This window comes from Paracoccidioides lutzii, assembly GCF_000150705.2.
Source record: "Paracoccidioides lutzii Pb01 unplaced genomic scaffold supercont2.16, whole genome shotgun sequence".
Classification (NCBI taxonomy): domain Eukaryota; kingdom Fungi; phylum Ascomycota; class Eurotiomycetes; order Onygenales; family Ajellomycetaceae; genus Paracoccidioides; species Paracoccidioides lutzii.
In genome coordinates this window covers 86,026-101,391 of record NW_015440962.1, presented here as the reverse complement: position 1 = coordinate 101,391, position 15,366 = coordinate 86,026, and the positions used below count along the sequence as shown (strand labels likewise).

The following is a 15,366-nucleotide window of genomic DNA, read 5'->3' as shown; positions in this document are numbered from 1 at the left end:
GGCTGAGAAAGTTAAAGAATATATCAAGCACTGTATGCAGAGCCCACTTAATCCAATCAATTGTGCCCTAAGTCAGCTGGTCAAGGGGTGTCAAATGATAATGCATAGTGCTGCTATTCTAGTAGCTGAAAACAGGGAGTTAAGGACTGCGCAAATGTCAAACAAAAGAAGAAGTGAGAAAGAGGCCGTATGTATGTAGCTCAAGAGGGTGCTTTGAGGGTTGAAGAAGACTTGAATCATGTATAAAGGATCAATGAATGAGAGCAGGGGGTAGTTAAGACTGCTGAGTTGTGATCACAAAAATGTGCAGCACCACAGTGTAGTGTATGTGAGATTATTGAGCATACTGCCCATACATGCTCTAAGCATATAGGAAATAATTTATAATGTAATTTGCTAGTTTTTCTTTATAGTTGAGACTTTGAAGACATTCTTGTTGTACAGTGGAGAGGAAAGTGGCCGACTCGCTTATGTGGCCGACTTGCTTATCGATTACGTTACTACAAGTACTTAACTTCCTCCAGCCCAAAAACGCCCCCATATTTTTGGCTCGGCCGCCAACCAACACCGGGATCTCCGCAAAACTCATCCAAAACTTCTCCACCTTGAGTTTGGAGGTGGAGACAGCTGATTTCCCACATTCGGGATAAAAATAGAAGAGAAGAATTCTACTCTTTTGTTACGGGTTCACATTTGGTTTGGAATTAGGTTCCGATCCATGACAAGTAGCTAGCTTCCTTGGCTTACTCGAGCTGTAATTTCTTCTATGGCATACATCCATGTCGTCATTCTCTTCTTCAATAACCTTCCGGTATTTTCTCACGGCTGCTTCATTCGATACGGAGGGATTAAAAACCCTTTATTCAGCCTGCCCTTAGGATCATACTTTGTCTTGATCTGACGGAGTCGCTCATAGTTTGGCCCGAAGATCTATGGCGGAGTCCAACGTCAGCCAAGACTCACCCCAGAGGTGTGAAAAGAGAACAAGGCATCCACGGTGCATTCAGTTTCAGAATAGAAAATCCGCTTACCTGGCTCAAATCATGGAACCCATGCAGAAAAGCTGGCCAAAATTCATTGGGCTTGTGAGAAGGGGCAATTTCCGTCGGGCCCCTTTCCAAGAGCTCCAACGCCAATTCCGTGGAACAATCCGTGTCGGAATGGTATCCCAATACCAATTGAAGAGCATGTTGAGGTTTCGTGCGAGGCCAAGCTGTCGCCGCTGGGCCCCCAGCGGAGGTTAAAGTTTTCTGCAGAAATATGTCAATAATATTATGTCCGAAGCATATATGATAAACGAAGTATTATCCGGAAAGAGCTCTCCCACCTTTCCCATGAGCTCCAGGATGACGAAGGTGCCCGCTCGAAAGGCCGGGTTCGCCTCTACGGTCCGCTCATGGAACTGTGCCATCCTCAGGACGAAGTCGGGATCAATAGAGTCGACAAGCGGTGAAGACAACACCGAGTGGTTGTGGTCTCCGAAACGCAATGATGCTAAGAGGGGGGGGGGGGGGGGAATGGCGGTGTCAGTTTTCATGCGATAAACCTGATTTAATTAACTATTACATGTATTCGTCGTACCTGTAAGTTCGTTGACTTCACGAATCTTGAGCTCCTTCGTCATGTCCACTGCACCCTCGATGTCGAAAGCCCATTTGAAACCCAATTCACTCCGTGCATGCTCTTCTCCGTGGGAATCGAATATATGCATCGTGACATCGGGTTTTGTAGCTTCTTTTCTGTCGTCGGGGGATGCAAAGTTCGTAACTGAAACATGTGCCGCGATCTTTGGGTCTGTGTATCTGCTCGCGAAATCGGACACCCCCTGAGATACGGCTTTCACTGCAGTCCTTGGAAAGGCAATAGTTCCCGCATGTATCTTCTGTGAGCAACGGTAGACCTTGAGTTTGAAGGTTGACACAACTGATTTCCCACATTCATGTCAATCACCTCGCGGTGCCTAGGGTTACTGGGGTAGTTAAATGGCATCATGGCGTACCTCCGAAATTCCCTCCTCCACCACGAAGGGCCCAGAGGAGATCTGGCTCCGTCGCCGCCCATAGCATTCTACCATCTGGAAGCACCACATGGGCATCCAGGAGAGTTTGCGGATCTGAGCAGAGACCAAACTCGCCCGAAAACCAAGAAAATCCGCCAACGAGAAGGGAACCCGCAACCCCGACGAACGGGACCCGAGTGCTCAGGACTGCCAAACGAAAAGAAACGGAAAAAAAAAAAAAAAGAAAAGAAAAAGTTAATAAATTAATAAGCCAGCGATAATAAGATCATCAGAAGGTATTTTGCCATGGACTAACCTGTAAATCCAGGGGCTGCCTCCTCAAGCTTCCTGTCCACTTCACCCCAGGTCTGACCAGCCCCGATCGTGATGGTCTCAGACTCAGTGTGGTATTCGAAGGAGTCAAAAGCTTTCATGCTCAGTTCGACATCCTGTGCGCCGGCTGTATTGTTCCCTCCAGACCGGACAGCGAAGTCCAAGTCCGATCCGCAGAGATACTGGACCGTTTTCTGGAGCGCAGGCAGCGACTTTGGCCGTAGGACTAGATGCGGCTTGGGGTTTTTGTACGTCGACCAGAAGATTGTCTCCGCAGCATACTTCTCGGAGGAGGATTCGATGATCTCGTCGTCAGACAGGAAGCGTTGTACAGCTGCTTTATGCTCAGGGAGTAAGAAGGTCATGGTGCTCTGTTGGTAGCAAAGACAGCTTTTTTTCTGGGGGTGGGGGTTCCAGAGAGCTAGACGTTGTTGTATGGCCAAAAAAAAAAAAAAAGAAAAAGAAAAAGAAAAAAGAAAAAGAAAAAGAAAACAATAGTAGCTAGTCACTGTTGCCTCAATATCTAATTAAATATCGAGAGGCCGCCCTGTCGATATCGGGGAAAGGCTGCCTCGCTCAGTCTTTTAGTGTACGGCACGCACCGGGGCAGCTGCTCATGCATCGCTAAATAGGCAACTCTGGTGTCCGTCGCACCCCCGGCAACTGGGGCTATATTTCAGCTTCACCGCCTTTTCTCTTTTCGCCTACAGTTAGTTCCCTGTGTTTGCCCCAGGATTATGTGACTACCCGCAGGGAAGGGCGAATTTCTGTCCACCCTTGGTTCAGGGTTCTGTTGACTATTTTAATTCGGTGGATCCCTGATTTCAAAAGAGCTTCATATGAATAGATGGCATTTCATAGTTGATGAGACTTATATAAATCAAAAGGGCACTTTTTCAAGTAGTCGCTGGAGGTAACCCTGGTCCTGTGCAATGCATCCTTTCGGTCAAATTGAGGTTGAGCAATGTTATGCCGGTGGAAGTGAACTGTGCATACATACAAAAGATACAACGTGCCAAATCAACTAGCAACCAGAATATAACTTTTCTGCGACCCATATATATATATATACATACATACATACATACATACATACATACATACATACATACATACATACATACATACATACATACATACATACATACATACATACATACATACATACATACATACATACATACATACATACATACATACATACATACATACATACATACATACATACATACATACATACATACATACATACATATGTACATAGAGCAAAAAAAAAAAAAAAGCTGCCTACCAAGGGCCGAAGCTTCACTCAGCTCCGGGAGGGTCTCTGCCTCATTCGGATTGCGGAGCGGTGATGGCACCCGACGCCAACGGATAAACAGGACAAGTCTGCGCTTTCCAAGCTGCAGAATTCGGGCTCCTCAATGAGCCCAGCTCCCTCACGACGCGGAGCTGCAGGACCGTGTGCGAGACACAGCAGGAGCGTGATGGATATGAAAGACCTGCTTTGGTTCGACAGGATTTCTGCGGACACACAACGGTGTTGTAGATGACATCGCGCGCGGAGGTCCGGTTGATCATGATCGGGTGGTAGGTGTCCAGGATCCTGGGATCTGACACCTCCATATGCGGGCAAATACGAATATCCAAGTCTCTCAGCGCTTCATTCACGGTTTCCTTCGTGGGTATATCGTCGCATCGCGTCGGGAAGAGACAGAGCACATCCAGCTGCTTCAGTTTCGTCGGCCAGAACCGCGTTGTGAACCAGAAATGGCCTGGGACTTCGTACTGAGGACCATGCTCACACGGGATCATACGCCATTTGGGCGAATCCGGCATGCTCTCCTGAGGCAGTTTGCGAATCAGGTTGAAATTCTCTTTCGCCTCGTTGAAGCTGAGCGTCCTGGCGGAGCAGATCTGCAACACCGGCAGCGAGGCCACGCAGTAGCGGTTTTCCGGGCTTTCTCGCAACTGATTCTTGGCGAAACAGGATTTCTTGTGGACGCACTTGCAGCCGGCACACACGAGTTTGGAGAGCGCCCCGTCTCGTTCCAGCATGCAGAGAAATTCAAACCTCTCGCTCTGGAGGGCTAGCTCAGCATCACGCAGCTCAGGAAAGTTCCGGAACCGTCGACATGTTTGGGACAAGGCTTTCCGACTGAGCGGAGGAAGGCGGTAAAGGATGTCGAGTACCAGCTCAGCCGGCATGCATGCCAAGGAAGGGCGGGTTTCCGGGCCTTCGGGGAGTGGCTCGGGATGTTCCCCGCGTAGGTGCTTGAGCGCACGGGAGAAGAGAGATTTAACACTATGCATTGTAGACAAGACAAGCAAACATATCAAACCGGGGTGGCGGGGGTTCTGGGGATTCAGCGGGGTAAGTTGTTAGGAAACACGATGGTGCATCCAATGGGGGGGCGTTTTGCAGGCCTCTTGGTTGGGGTTGGGGGGGAGGTGGGGGGGGAAGAAGGGTATTACAAACCGGTTGAACATCTTGCAGATGGCATTCGAGAACCCATATGATGTAATAATTCCCATTGATTGGTAAACTTTGAGAAAGAAGAAAAGAGCTCCGGTATGAACTCTATGTCCTGAGTTAAACCAGAGAGATACCCGATATCGCGGTATGAGCCAGGGAACCACCGCCCAAAACAGGCAGTGGATATCCAATCGCTGATATCCTCAAAAATATCGCATACACAACGAGGACTAGGAAATGCAATGTGTGGGTGGATCGCCTGTAAGTGCGATATCGGCCAGTTGGATGCTGCCCTTTCCCACATGCTCTGTTCGTAGAAAACATCAGAGAATGGGGAAATGCGAAGATTTAGCGCAGCTCAACTCAACCTCCTCAGCCAGCCTCACGAACGGGGAAGTTGGGAGCGCGCCGTATCGAATGCTCGCTCGATCGATGTGTAAAAGATGCCCAGGGTAAAGAGCTGCAGAATGGAACAGGTATATGTAACGATAGCTAGCTATGGTTGCAACAACGGTTGGAGACAACCCGGCAGAAGCGAAAGATTTCTTGAATAATTAGTGACTATTATCGAAGATTCAATCTATTAAATCAGATGCAGTTAAACTATATGGGGGCATTTTCCGTCTCACCAAGCTTCTGGCCAGAGATCCCACCTGCACGTCTTGCACGTCTTGCACGTCTTGCACGTCTTGCACGTCTTGCACGTCTTGCACGTCTTGCACGTCTTGTACGTCTTGCACATCTTGCACGTCCTGCACGTCTTGCACGTCTTGCACATCTTGCACGTCCTGCACGTCTTGCACGTCTTGCACATCTTGCACGTCCTGCACGTCCTGCAGGTCTCCGCGCAGCTCTGCGCCGGCTTAGTCACGCCTCTCTCCCCCCCTGGTGGATCCCGGCAATAACCTGCAGACGCCTCTTGTGTGGCTGGAGAAAAGCCCCTAGCCGCAAACAGCCTAGCGCACTGTCTTAGTCATCTCCCGGGCCGGGCTGCAACCGCCCGACTAACCAAGTACGGTCAAGCGTCTCAGCCCGGCTCAGCCCGCGGTGGCGAACCCCCCCGCGGCGGCTTACATAAGCCGGACCCCGCCGGCGCAGCCGAGAACAATCAATGTGTGGCACAAGCCACCACCCACTTCGCCCCGTCGCCATCATCGGCAGCAATCGTCGACTTCGACATCGATCTCCCCAAGGCCTCCCAGCTACGACGCCCTGCTTGGACCGTGGACGCTGCAAGACGAGAGGAGAAAAGCACCCGACCAATCCTCCCGGAGCCCTAGACACGCAGACGCCCATTCTCCCATTCTTCCATTCTTCCACTGTGCCGCAGCTTCTTTAAGACTCCGTCCGATTCTCGACCCGACTCGATAATCTACATCTCCTAGGCTAATCTTCTACATCCTTGACGCTCACGCTCCGGCGCTGCCGCAAGGATCCCCCGCTCCCGTCTTAGTGGGGAGCTATCTCGCAAAAATGAGTCTCAAGGGGCTTCAGAAGAGCGTCGTGCGCGCTCCACAGACTATCAAGGCGAAGTTTAACGTCGGCGAGCACACCAAGGATGCTGTCTACATAGATGCAGACCGGAGGTTTGTGGAGTTGGAAAAGGAAACGAAGAAGTTGCATGATGAATCAAAGAAGTACTTCGACGCCATCAATGGTATCCCAATTGTCATATAAAGAAATCCATTTCCCCCCCCCACCCAACCCGGTTTTTTTTTTATAGTTCTTTTAGGCTCCCCTTCATGGGTTGCGTAATACTAATTCGTTTTCCGCTCCAGGCATGCTTAGCCACCAGATCCAATTCTCTGAGGCTATCAAAGAACTGTATAAGCCCATCTCAGGCCGAGTGTCAGATCCCGAAAGCGAAATTCCCGAAGGGAATCAAGAAGGACTAGATGCATGCGATGGATATGCGTCGATCGTTCGCGAGCTGCAAGTAACCCTAGAACCGGAATTGGAATTGATCCATTCCCGGGTGGTTCACCCGGCCGAGGAGCTCCTGGAAATCATCAAGATCATTCGTAAAGTCGCTGTAAAACGACAACATAAACAGTTGGATTATGACCGGCACCGTGCCACGTTAAAGAAGCTGCAGGATAAGAAGGACAAATCACTCAAGGATGAGAAAGCCCTGTACAAGGCCGAGAATGATGTCGAGCAAGCAACGGCAGACTTTAACTTCTACAACGACCTTTTGAAAAGGGAGCTCCCCCAGCTCTTCCATCTGGAAGCAGAGCTGATCAAGCCCCTCTTCCAATCCTTCTACTTCATGCAGCTCAACATCTTCTACACCCTCCACGAACAGATGCAGGGCATGAAGATCCCCTACTTCGATCTGACGTCGGATGTCGAAGAGGCATTCGACCGAAAACGAGGCAACGTCAAGGAAAGGGCGGAGGGGCTGGCAATCGTCCACTTCAAGACCAGAATCGGTCGTCAACCGGGGTCCAGATTGCCACCAGGCGGGAAAGATAAGCTTGCTGCGAACAACAAGGCATACCCAACACGCCGCACTTCAGACACCACTTCCTCGGAAACCCCACCACCCCCATACTCCGCTCACACTGCATCTACGCTTATCGGCGGAGCCGGCTCTCTAGCTGCTGCGGCAAAGGCTAAGCCGCCGCCGCCGCCTCCGCCTAAACCAGCACGTTTCGCTGGATCATCTCCCGTGGAAACCGTGACGGCCTTGTACGACTATGAGGCGCAGGCGTATGGTGACCTCAGCTTCACGGCCGGCGATGTGATAGAGATCATAGAGCGGACGGCTAATGAGAATGAATGGTGGACGGGGAAGATCAATGGGAAGACCGGGCAGTTTCCAGGTAATGACAAAATTTCCCACCCATTCATTCCATTCCCTACACCATACTTTCCTCCCTTTAGAGATCTTTTCCCTTTTCCTCTTGTTTTCCCAAACAACTCTAACGAAACAATAACAAACAGGAAACTATGTTAAATTAAATTAGAAGCATCCTCCTTTTCCGCTCTGACCCTTTTGTCGGAGCTCCCTCCTGTTTCTTTCCACAGCAGCGAAGCGGGAAGCGGGAAGCAGGAAGCGGCCAATTCCCTGGATGACAAACACCAACAGAAGAGAAAAACGAAAACGCATCATCCGCCATCGATGCCTTCACTATTTCATATCAAGCCAGAGCTTACATACCTGCAACACATACATCCTGCATCCCGCGCGCGTTTCATACGTATAACATTTTCGAAGATGGGTTTTAAAACACCATCCATCCATCCATCGCTCCACATTATCCATAGAAGGGCCCCCAAAATCTCCCTGCTCTATTTTTTTTTTTTTTTACTCATGCTTTGATTCCGGTGTAGTTTTCCCGTATCTTATCTCGCTCTTTTCTTCCTCGCCAGTGCTCATAGCAGTTATGCATTTTCTTCCATCCGGACCACTTGTGATGCATCATTTTCGTTTAGATGTTTTGGTCTCTGAGAATATGTTGTTCCTGGAGGGAAACCCTTTTTTTTTTTTTTTTTTTTTTTTTTTTTTTGCCCGGCGTGCTTGCTCGAGTTTTTGGTCATTGGGATGGGTTTGTTTTCTTGTCACACATTTCGCGCCTTATCTTTTGTCAGTTTACATATGCAACTGTACATAATATAGTATCGTTGACATAGTCATATTGTATATTAATAAGTCTTTCCAGTGAACCTGGAAGGAGATACGGTTCCTACGTTTTAACTCATTGAATGAAGAGGAGCCTAGCTTTCTTTCCAATCGATGAGTAGCTGCTCTGGTTGATGGTTGATCTTTTTGATACAACTTTCTATATTCACGGAGATAGATGCGTTGGTTGATGGTTAGATGTTTGATTTTGATTTGCCAAACTTGGCCACCAAATCAATGTTTCATCTCAATGCCCACTGCAGAAGTGCACCTAACTCAGTTGAAAATAAGAGAGGGGCGGGGGGGCCGGGGGCGGGGATTTAAAAATAAAAATAAAAATAAAAATAAAAAATAACTCCCCCAGAAATAGCCCCGTCTACATCTATCGTTCGAACGTTTTTTTTAATTTTCTTTTCCATACCACATTATCCTCCTCCTCCCACTTTTCATGCTAGCTAGGGGTTGATCATGTCAAAGAGGTCGAAAGTCAATTTCATTTTAAATCACATTCCGCATTTGCACATTTACTCAGCCTTCTGCAACTCCTCAGGGAGAGCCTTGACCTTATCCCTAAACAGCTTCTCAGCACGCTGCCAGACCGGGTTTGAGTCACGGTGTTTGATCTCCTTCATGTATGGGAGGAGATCAGCGGAGAAGGCATTGGAAGACTCTGCTGGGAGGAGGCTGGGGAGATGGTCGATTGCTGATAGATGGAGTTTTCGAATGTCAGTCAGGCAGAGGGGGATAGGGGAGGATTAAGAGTGTGGGACATACAGATTACGCTTAGGGGAGGATTGGAAAGTGGAAGAGCGACGGTTGGTTTGCCGAAAGTCTTTAGTGAGTGTTGGACTCTGTTATAGTATTGCTTTTATGGGCTTAAGTGCTGGGTAAAATAAGAGGTCTTACAGTATTGATGTTGTAGATTGGCTGAAGCGCAAACGTTAGCTCTGCGGGTTTCAACGTAAAGGATGTAATGTGGATGATAACTTACTATAGGGTTATTGGGGTTTGTCGTGTCACAACTCTATCGGGAAAGGTATAGTCAGCAGCATGCTATGTCGTAGGTCAATAAGTAGTTTATCGAAACTTACGACGTCGCAAATAACGGAAAGCCTTCTGTCAGGGCTCTTCAGACTCTCCATGTCTACAAATGGTGCGATCTTCTCGCTCAAGTAGATGCAGTTTACGAATCTAACAGGGATCATCAGCAATTTAGAGAATTAAAGACCTAGATATCCGCCATTGCGGTGCAGGACTTACATATCAGACTCCACAATCTCCTGGAACGGGCCACCCTTGGCTGTCTCCGCCATATCCCAACGCAGGATGTCCTCACATCCCGCTTTGACACATGCATCAACGGCGCCTCTATTTACTCTGTGTCAGCAATCTAAACCATGAAAACGATAACCAGCTGGATAGGGCTTTAAACGAACTTTCCACATCGTCCCAAAGCGCCAATAATGAGGACCCTCGGTCTGCGGGTCGCAATCTTCTCCCCCCGCGCAACATCATTCCGGATTTGGCCAATCATTTCCGCTTCATTAAGGTAGTATCCTCTTCCATCGGTAAACTGCTCTACGCCAGGGAGTGGAGTGCCGTCAGGGTGCTCAAGCTGCCAAGCCCAGGTTTTCAGGGCAAGAGCTGCACCAGCAAAGCCGGCATGGTATCCTGAAATAAATGAATTTTAGTCCCAGATCCACAAAGAAGAAACATATTCCCCAAGTACAAAAGCAAGAGTAATCACCAAAAGCAGCAATCCGTCTCCCATTATCATCCTATAAATCAAATCCTATCGATTAGCCCTCCACTCCCAGCAAAAGAATGCGCCCCCCCCCCCACGCCCCACACGCCCCCCTCCACCCCGGGCACCCCAAATTGCCCAATGATTATCAAGCTCACCTGCAAAAACTCCAAATCGTACAGCACCCCATTCCCACGACTCCATCTTCCTAACGATTTCTCCCACCCTCCTTGATTCTTGTAGCAATGCGCAAAGGTGACATGGGCGTGTCTGAGCGGGAAATCCTTCGTCTCGTCCAGCTCCTTCAGTCCCAGGATAATACTGTCAAGTGGTGCATCAACCCAGGAACCTTCGGGTACGAGCGTGGCGCCGGCCTCTTCGAACTCTGCATCGGGGAAGATCCGCTTGCGCAGGGCGGAGGTTGGGGAGCGCTCGACTCTGACGATGTAGCCGGCGTCAACGAGGGCGCGGGTGGTAGCGGGGGTTAGGGCGGATCTTTGTGAGAGAAGGGTTAGTGATATATGTATACGTATATGAACATGTATGGGGTTGGTGGTGGTTTCTTTTTAAGTTTAATTGATCGTTGATTCAATTGTGTCATGGGGCCCGATTGCGATTTGGAATAAATCTTAAAGACGGCCGTACCTGTGCTCCAAGATCTTGTCCTCCGCACGGAGGTGAAGGGTGACGGGAGACATTGTGAGAGCTGTGTCGTGGTGACCTAGGTCTATAGCTAATACAGTTTTCCGCCCGAAGTGTTCTTTCTTGCAATGGTCTAGGGGCTTGGGTCCACCTCTCCACGTGACCCCACCTTGCCGTTACGTCTCGCAGTACATTCATTGCATATATCATTTTTATCAACCACTTAATTTTTACACCAGCAAAAGTAAGAAACTCATTTTTATCACTTAGTTAAGCTCACTTCTGTGTTTCCACTTCAAAATGAGAACTCTTAAAAAGGATATGAGGAATACTCAAAAGAAGTAGAAAAAAGAGTAAAGAGAAAATGAAACTGATATTTATGACAGCATTAATGTAAAGCTTATTTCAAAGACAATAACTGAAGTGCCCCCTGCACTCTTCATCCCTCGAACTGTAAGTAATTGAAAATTTATTTGACAACTGCTTAAAAGATAACTGATAAGTGTGAACGAGGCGGCGCCGGGACGGGGAGTCCACAGCGACGTCACGTAGGGATGGTTGTATGGGAAGCCGAACGGTGGGCTGAAGAAGCAGACGAGCCTATGCCTACGAATAGAAGAGGTAACTAAGAATCGAGGGTACAAGTGATTATATAAAGAATTGTATGCGTATTCCGGTAACTCAGATATATTGAGAATGAATCACTGACCCTCTGCACAGTGTGGGCCAGAGAGCCAAAGCAGCTGATAAGCAGTTAAAAGTATCATTACACTAATATGCACATTGCACAGAAGAAAATGAAGAACAATTCTGTATGAAGACTACGCAAAAGCGAAAGATAAGCAATTAACAAGAGTTTGTTAATTAACAGCTCCTGATCCACTGCTTCTAGACTGCTGTAAAGATTTTGATATTTATATATATATATATATATATATATTAACAAGTTTAATCATGAAGAGAATGATGTTGACGTGAGTTTGATTGCTACGAAAAATAAAATTAATTATTAGTGCTTGTTAACTGCTTGTTAAGTACTTTGCAATTAATCAAAAAAGAGTCAATAATTTTCTGTTTAAACAATAAAGCAAGTTTTACCACGTCCTGAGTCATTTGATTATGAAGAAAAACTAACATGGAAATGGTAGACTCTAAGAGGACCGATATCAACCTTGTTGTATTGTGGGACTGACTCTAAGCGAGCTAGCTACAACTAATAAATATACATAGGTGCACGTGACCTCGGGTAGCTGGGGAATCCTCCAACAAATGGTTTTACCACCCGACCTCTCTTTATGTATAACTGCATTAACTATACGGAGTACACCAGATCAACATCCCCAGGGGTTGGCCAAGCCTTTGAGCGAGGTTCGATCGATCTGGTTATGCTGTTTGTTGCAGTTGAGTCATGTGATGTCAGGGATATGGAGTAAATCCATCCATTTTCAACAGACGCTGCAGAGAGTTGTTGAATCCGCTAATCAAAAAGCAGAATAAAAGGGTTGTTATAGTGTACACGGTTCTGGTCCGAAAATGCAAGAACTCCCTAGTTCAATCCTGGTTATCCCGATGAAGGGACATGTCTGGCAATTGACTGTCAAGCACTCGGATGTGAAGAATGCAAAGACTGGGTAAGTTGATATCAAATATCTTTTTGGTATTGGATGTACCTATGTAGCTATTAACATGTCTACAGCAGCCCACCAGGGTTGGTGGCCATTCAGTCATTTGTATAACTAGTTGTTACATGTATTATTAAAACAGGGGTGGAAAGAAAAGACGTAATGAAGACGGCCGCCAATAAAATTTTGACAAGTTCGAAAACTAAAAAAGGACAAATCTAGGGAATGAATAATACAACTCCACGACAATGAAGGCAGCCTCTGGTAGAAGGCCAGGTAAAAGAAAAACTGCAGAAGAAAAGTAAAAGGAGCGAATTTGCGGAAGAGGCGCGGGCCGACTCGTACATCAACGCAGCCAGTAACTCCGGTTAATATGTAAATACATCGCGGGCTCTATCCTGAACAAGGGCACTTGAGTTGGACTGGGTGGTGAAGACGACGGCGATAACCCCGTATCAGGCTCAATCGGCCTACTAGTTTTTGGCTGTCCTCTGTTAAGCCTGATATCTTCCCTGTCAATTACAACGGGACGGCTTGACTCCTCAGCGACAGGTTTCATAGGAAGTCGCCTCAGATTGCTGAGCTGTATAGTGGGGTCGAAACTGATCAAGATTACTGGCCTTCCGCCGTCTGGCGTTGACGGGTCTGTTGAATAAACAACAGACCGTTCATCGGAGGCGGCTGCCACATCTCTGCATCTCTTTGGGGGGCAAAGCAGGGAAAGAAGTTCCGGCGGGGCATTTAGAGGAGGCCAAAGCTTGGTCCCACGGGATTCAAAGCGTTCATCACTCAGTGGTATGGGTGTGTTATCGTCATCAAGCTCCGGTGGGTATAAATAACCGTTCTCGCTGACTGGGCATTTTCGTTTCCGGGAAACTATTCGAAGACGTAATTGATCTGGTGCTGCTAGTGTCGGTGCGTTTGTTGAGGTGCCATCATTAACCAAATCGATAAAAGCCGATGCAGAATGGTTATACGTTCGGTATTTGGTCTTGGAGAGGATAAAATCCCTTCTTGCGGGTGAAGAGATCTCCCTGTCTTCATACTCTGGATGATAATGGAGGCGAATGCGCTTTTTGGGAGGTTCATAGTTAGGTTTGCTGCGATCATCCAGAGTTGAAGTTAAAGGATCATCAGGGAGGAAAGGGACTGGCAGATATCCAGGGAACCCGGGGCTGGGTGACCCATAAGTTTCGTGTGAATCGCTGCCAGCGCGCAAATCATTCTCCTGACCAGTGCCATATTTACTCTCCGATGAGTCTGTTATGAAGCACGAAAGGGGCTGCATGTAGTAAGTGCGCAAATTCGTACTACCACCACGATACCATTCTCTTCGACATTCTATTATCATGAGTTGATCCGTTGCCACGTCCGTTCGAAGAGAAATGTTCGTCCAAGTGTCATTGATCGGGCCTTCGCGGTGCTGCCGACGCCAGAGTCGTCGCCATTCGACCTTGTGAGGCTTTGTTGTCGGAAATCGGATACAAATATAGTAGGAAGTCCAATCAATCTCTTCGTCCTCAAACCCAGTTTCCGTCGAAATGGCGTAGAAGTGGTCGTCATGAATTTCAAAACATATCGAAGTCCCGATTTCAGACCCAACAAAATTTTCGAGTTGGACAGGTCGCCCCGTTAGGGGCCGCATATTCACTAGATCCCATCCATGAATTACCCATTCGTGGTGACCATGCCCCGCAAAATAGGAATGGGTTCCATAAAATAGAACTGATCCATTATGACGGACGAATATTCTTCTCGTAGACTCGAGCCGTTTAAGGAGGAGGATTCTACCCTGTTTTCGCGTACATGTTGGCTTAACATCAATGGCAATCAGCCATGATATGCGTTCCTCGATTTCACACAGACACGCAACGATGCCGTGGCTATAATACAAAAGCGAGAATTGCACCTCTTGGCTAAAATCTGTCGACACATTGGAGCTGGCACGACGGAGCACAGCCCCAATATTAACGACTTGTTCTTCCCGAGAAGCGCCATGCACGTCTAGCGTGCGAATCTCGTTCTTATCCAAATAACATAATACTCCTTGGTTGAATAGAAAAGTCTCACTATACGCAACCAGGCATGCTGAGTAAGGTTGCGCATTAGCTACTGCTTCGCGTACGTCATACACGCGCCGAAGTGCCTTGATATAAGTGATTTGTCCCTCTGAGGCCAACCTGCCCTCTGGTGTATGGGCAATATGCAACTTGAAACGTGTCAGTCCATGCTTCGTCTGGGGAATAAACGAGGATGACCTTTAGTAGTTACCTGTGCTGCATTCCTAGCTGTCAACTCGCTTTTCAGCAGAGAATAGAGATTTCGGTTGACAAAGCTCAGATTGATATAATCTTGAGGTTCCAGCCGAGAGGCAATTTGATGCCAAATATCAAAGGGTATAGAATTAAGGGTAGTCGGCATGACATCGACAAACAAGGGATAGGGGCACAAGGGATAGCGACGAATTTGATAATAAAGAATAGCAATATAACGTCACTACCCAGCACAATGGCACACTTGGGCCTAGCGGAGAACCTGTTCCCGTTCAAATGAGCATAATTAGTTGATACTTGAACCCCGATCAACTCAAGCGTACGCCAATACCAGGGAAGCCGCTAGTCATGGGAGCTGTATGAAAAGGCAGGAAAGACAAGAACAAACACCAAGTCATACCGGATCCTCGGAGAGAACAAGCGCAGCTGTGGGTTTATATCCTACTGGCGATGAGGCTGAAATTCAGGATTAAAAAGCAATAAACGTGACTGGACCACACAAGGCTGAGGAATAGTTAAAAGGCCCTGTCGCAGGAGTAGTATGAAGAGACGGAATGTCCTCGGAAGATTTTATTAGTCAATTACTACTGACATGGTCAAGGTGGTCAATCTCGAATATTCAACGCGTCCTTTTTACGCCAGGATGAGGCTC

At 47.6% G+C, this 15,366-nt stretch overlaps 6 protein-coding genes across 6 annotated transcripts; 2 read left to right on the top strand and 4 right to left on the bottom strand.

Moving 5' to 3' along the window:
• Window positions 1-819: 819 nt before the first annotated feature.
• PAAG_05850 (hypothetical protein) lies at window positions 820-2,697 on the bottom strand (the record flags this gene model as incomplete). Its single annotated transcript, XM_002792016.2, has 6 exons — window positions 820-930; window positions 1,032-1,250; window positions 1,328-1,494; window positions 1,582-1,923; window positions 2,000-2,206; window positions 2,316-2,697. The coding sequence occupies 6 exons, from the start codon at window positions 2,695-2,697 to the stop codon at window positions 820-822; spliced, it is 1,428 nt and encodes a 475-aa protein (XP_002792062.1).
• A 967-nt stretch (window positions 2,698-3,664) lies between these two features.
• On the bottom strand, window positions 3,665-4,645 carry PAAG_05849 (hypothetical protein; the record flags this gene model as incomplete). The annotated part of the gene is made up of 1 exon (XM_002792015.1): window positions 3,665-4,645. The coding sequence occupies one exon, from the start codon at window positions 4,643-4,645 to the stop codon at window positions 3,665-3,667; it is 981 nt and encodes a 326-aa protein (XP_002792061.1).
• A 770-nt stretch (window positions 4,646-5,415) lies between these two features.
• PAAG_12111 (hypothetical protein) lies at window positions 5,416-6,088 on the top strand (the record flags this gene model as incomplete). The annotated part of the gene is made up of 2 exons (XM_015847641.1): window positions 5,416-5,696; window positions 5,764-6,088. The coding sequence occupies 2 exons, from the start codon at window positions 5,416-5,418 to the stop codon at window positions 6,086-6,088; spliced, it is 606 nt and encodes a 201-aa protein (XP_015702716.1).
• A 193-nt stretch (window positions 6,089-6,281) lies between these two features.
• Window positions 6,282-7,777, top strand: PAAG_05848 (reduced viability upon starvation protein; the record flags this gene model as incomplete). Its single annotated transcript, XM_002792014.1, has 3 exons — window positions 6,282-6,465; window positions 6,587-7,633; window positions 7,755-7,777. 3 exons carry the CDS (start codon window positions 6,282-6,284, stop codon window positions 7,775-7,777), a joined length of 1,254 nt encoding a protein of 417 aa, XP_002792060.1.
• A 1,180-nt stretch (window positions 7,778-8,957) lies between these two features.
• Window positions 8,958-10,875, bottom strand: PAAG_05847 (saccharopine dehydrogenase; the record flags this gene model as incomplete). Its single annotated transcript, XM_002792013.1, has 10 exons — window positions 8,958-9,136; window positions 9,208-9,265; window positions 9,340-9,360; window positions 9,425-9,457; window positions 9,525-9,624; window positions 9,694-9,801; window positions 9,870-10,104; window positions 10,181-10,211; window positions 10,336-10,672; window positions 10,823-10,875. The coding sequence occupies 10 exons, from the start codon at window positions 10,873-10,875 to the stop codon at window positions 8,958-8,960; spliced, it is 1,155 nt and encodes a 384-aa protein (XP_002792059.1).
• Window positions 10,876-12,787: 1,912 nt separating this feature from the next.
• PAAG_05845 (F-box domain-containing protein) lies at window positions 12,788-14,862 on the bottom strand (the record flags this gene model as incomplete). Its single annotated transcript, XM_015845698.1, has 2 exons — window positions 12,788-14,650; window positions 14,713-14,862. 2 exons carry the CDS (start codon window positions 14,860-14,862, stop codon window positions 12,788-12,790), a joined length of 2,013 nt encoding a protein of 670 aa, XP_015699924.1.
• Window positions 14,863-15,366: the final 504 nt, after the last annotated feature.